The 3,130-nt window shown below is 41.2% G+C and overlaps 1 protein-coding gene across 1 annotated transcript; it reads left to right on the forward strand.

Annotated features, from left to right (window-relative positions):
- The first annotated feature begins 1,133 nt into the window (after positions 1 to 1,133).
- On the forward strand, positions 1,134 to 2,078 carry LOC132242247 (olfactory receptor 5AN6-like). Its single transcript, XM_059711149.1, has one exon. The coding sequence runs from the start codon at positions 1,134 to 1,136 to the stop codon at positions 2,076 to 2,078; it is 945 nt and encodes a 314-aa protein (XP_059567132.1).
- The last annotated feature ends 1,052 nt before the right edge of the window (positions 2,079 to 3,130 follow it).

Genomic DNA, 3,130 nt, shown 5'->3' on the forward strand with positions numbered 1-3,130 from the left:
AATTCTACAAGATTTAATAAGTGTTATCACCAAAAAATGAAATAATAATTGTGTGACATGATAGAGGTGTTAGCTAAAGTTATGATGGTAATCATACCATAATATGTAAATGTATCAAATCAATACATTTTACATTTAAAACTCATATAATATTTATATGTCAATTATATTTCAATTAAGAATCTAAAAGATCTGATAAATAGTATGTCTCAATATATTTAAATTACAAATGTTTTTTAATTTCTATTAAAATTTGTTATTTGACATCTTAATAGTTTATAAATATATAATTGGTTTTCCATTATAATGTTTCTTAGTTGTAAATTTGTTATTGATTTGTAACAATAGTTCAACAATAGTCTGATAATGTTATCTCTAAGACCAGCCCTTTAACATTTAAACTTTAAGTTTTTCACAAACCAAAGGGTGCTTCAAAATTGTATTAGAAAGCTATTCCTAGGAGGGGGGAAAAGTGGAGGAATGGGATATATCTGTAATACTATCAACAATAAAAATATATATTTTTAAAAAGGAAGCTATTCCTTATTGACATCACTTTATATAATACTATATGCATGGCGGGCACTGTATATAATGGAACTAATTTAACCTCAAAGAGCCCTCTGAGATAGGTCCTATTGTTATTGTCATCCCTATTTTACAGATAAAGTAACAGGCAGAAAGATCATAGACAATCTGTTCAGAGTAAAAAAGCTCACAGATAGCAGAGCCACAATCCAAAACCAGCCATATGACATCTAAGGCCATGCTCTTAGTCACAAAGCTTTCCATAGGAGTTATAACCCCATTACTAATATCCTAAAATTTCCAAATCACCGGTTTAAATATTTTTTTAAAAAATTTCAATATACTTACTTTTGTGTTTAAATAGCCTGATGGGTTAATAATGAAAAGTATAGTTATCCTCTTTTATATGTGGGAAAATTGACTCGTAAGACCATTAGAGCTATTTAGAGGCAAAGTTAACCAGGGTCATCTAAAATGGCTCACTGTTTCTCTTGACTCTATGTTCAATGTGGGTAGAAGGTAGTTTATTTTAATAGAATTGAGATAACAACTGACTAAGAGATTTATTCTCTTCTCTGCCTGCAGATTCTAGGATCACCAACTCAATGCTTGGGAGAAGGAACAGTACAATGATTACGAAGTTCATTCTCTTGGGATTCTCTGAATTTCCAAAGCTCACCATTGTCCTCTTTTCAATATTCCTAGGGATCTACCTGATGACAGTGGCCTGGAATATGGGCCTCATCACTCTCATCAGGACTGACTCCAATCTGCACACACCTATGTACTTTTTCCTCAGTTCCTTGTCCTTGTTGGACATTTGCTATGTTTCTACTACTGCCCCCAGGATGCTCTCAGACTTCTTCAAGAAGCACAAATTCATCTCCTTTACGGGGTGCACCATGCAATACTTCTTCTTCTCTGGCCTGGCTCTGACTGAATGCTGTCTCCTGACAGCCATGGCTTATGACAGATATGCTGCCATTTGTAATCCTCTGCTTTACACAACCATCATGTCCCAAACCTTCTGTGTGCAGATGGTGGCAGCATCTTGTGTAACTGGATTTTTTGGCTCATTTATCCAACTCTGTGCCTTACTTCAGCTGCATTTCTGTGGGCCAAACCTCATCAACCATTTCTTTTGTGACTTGCCCCAGCTGCTAATCCTATCCTGCTCTGACACCTTTTTTATCCAAGTCATACTGTCTCTGATGACAGTAATTTTTGGGGTCTCATCTGCCCTCATTATTACGATATCCTATGGTTATATTGTTGCCACCATTCTGAAGATCACTTCAGCTGAAGGCAGGTCCAAAGCCTTCAACACCTGTGCTTCTCACCTGACCGCAGTGACTCTCTTCTTTGGCTCAGGTATCTTTGTTTATCTGTATCCCAATTCTGGCGATTCTCTGAGCCAAAACAAGTTGGCATCAGTATTATACACTGTTGTAATCCCTATGCTGAATCCATTGATCTACAGCCTGAGAAACAAGGAAATCAAAGATGCCCTAAACAGATGGAAGAAGAGAATCTTCACCTGCTGTTACTAATGATGAAATTTATTTCAGGTGTACAGTGTAGAAAATGTCAACTAAAACATTGACCTACTACAGCTCTTCTAACTGTGGGCTGAGTTACAGTTTTCTCGCTCTTGTAATGGAAACCCACAACTGGCACAGGGACAGGAAAATGCACGAGAAGTATCTGGAAGCTCAATCTGTCATCCTTCAAGAGTTTTGACCTAATACATCAATAGGCCAAGCAATCCACAAGTATTTTTACAGTTAGTAGAGGTGGTGTGCCCCATCACCCTCAATAGTCTATCCCTACCTAACATATACTACCTTAAGGACCACAGATGTCAGTACTGATCAAGGCTGTCAGGAGACCAACCAGCCTCCTCATAGCATCGCATTTTAGGTGAGTTAAGATTGGTATTAGTACGGCTTTCCCTCAGAAGTGCTTGCAGCAATTATCGGGTCACTGAGACCCGCGACTCCTTAGGGCTGGGTGGAGAATCAGCCATAGCTCTTTGCTCCGCCCTTTGATTCCCTGAGACCCCGCCCCACCCAGGCTGCGGCAGAGGCTTTTGCATGTGAATGTACCTAACTGCAGCCGAGCCAGGCAGACCCAGAACTTCCAAGAGAAGGCCCAAGGCCCCGCAGCGGCTTGCATTGCTTCACAGCTGAGCCTCTTCGTGGCTCCTGCTGTGTGGCCTCAGGCAGAGGCTGAATTAGCACCTCCTTAGATCCAGGAGCCACTGTACCCAGTGGTCAGAGGGGGACCATCCAGATTGCAACTCCTCACATCCATAAGGGGCACACTCAGGGAGCAGACTCAGTGAGCACCAAAGCCCCACTGAAGCAAGTCTTGCCCCAGAAGGGTATCTTCAGCACAGAAGTTCGCCCACTTCAGACACAGCTGATTCTCACAGCCAATTGGCCTGGAGGTCAATTCCTCCCAGTGCTCCTACAACAACCAAGGCACCAAGAGTGCACCAAGAGTGTCCACCTCAGGTAACTGGGGAGGCTGAGCCACTGGGCCCTACAGGACACCTGGCGTGCAGGGCCACTCTATCAACACAGGGAAGCAGCCAAAATGC

This window comes from Myotis daubentonii, chromosome 9 (assembly GCF_963259705.1).
Source record: "Myotis daubentonii chromosome 9, mMyoDau2.1, whole genome shotgun sequence".
In the NCBI taxonomy this organism is placed as follows: Eukaryota; Metazoa; Chordata; class Mammalia; order Chiroptera; family Vespertilionidae; genus Myotis; species Myotis daubentonii.

Excerpts from the sequence above, each read along its gene's own strand:
- LOC132242247 (XM_059711149.1), top strand. The coding sequence starts at position 1,134 with ATGCTTGGGAGAAGGAACAGTACAATGATTACGAAGTTCATTCTCTTG.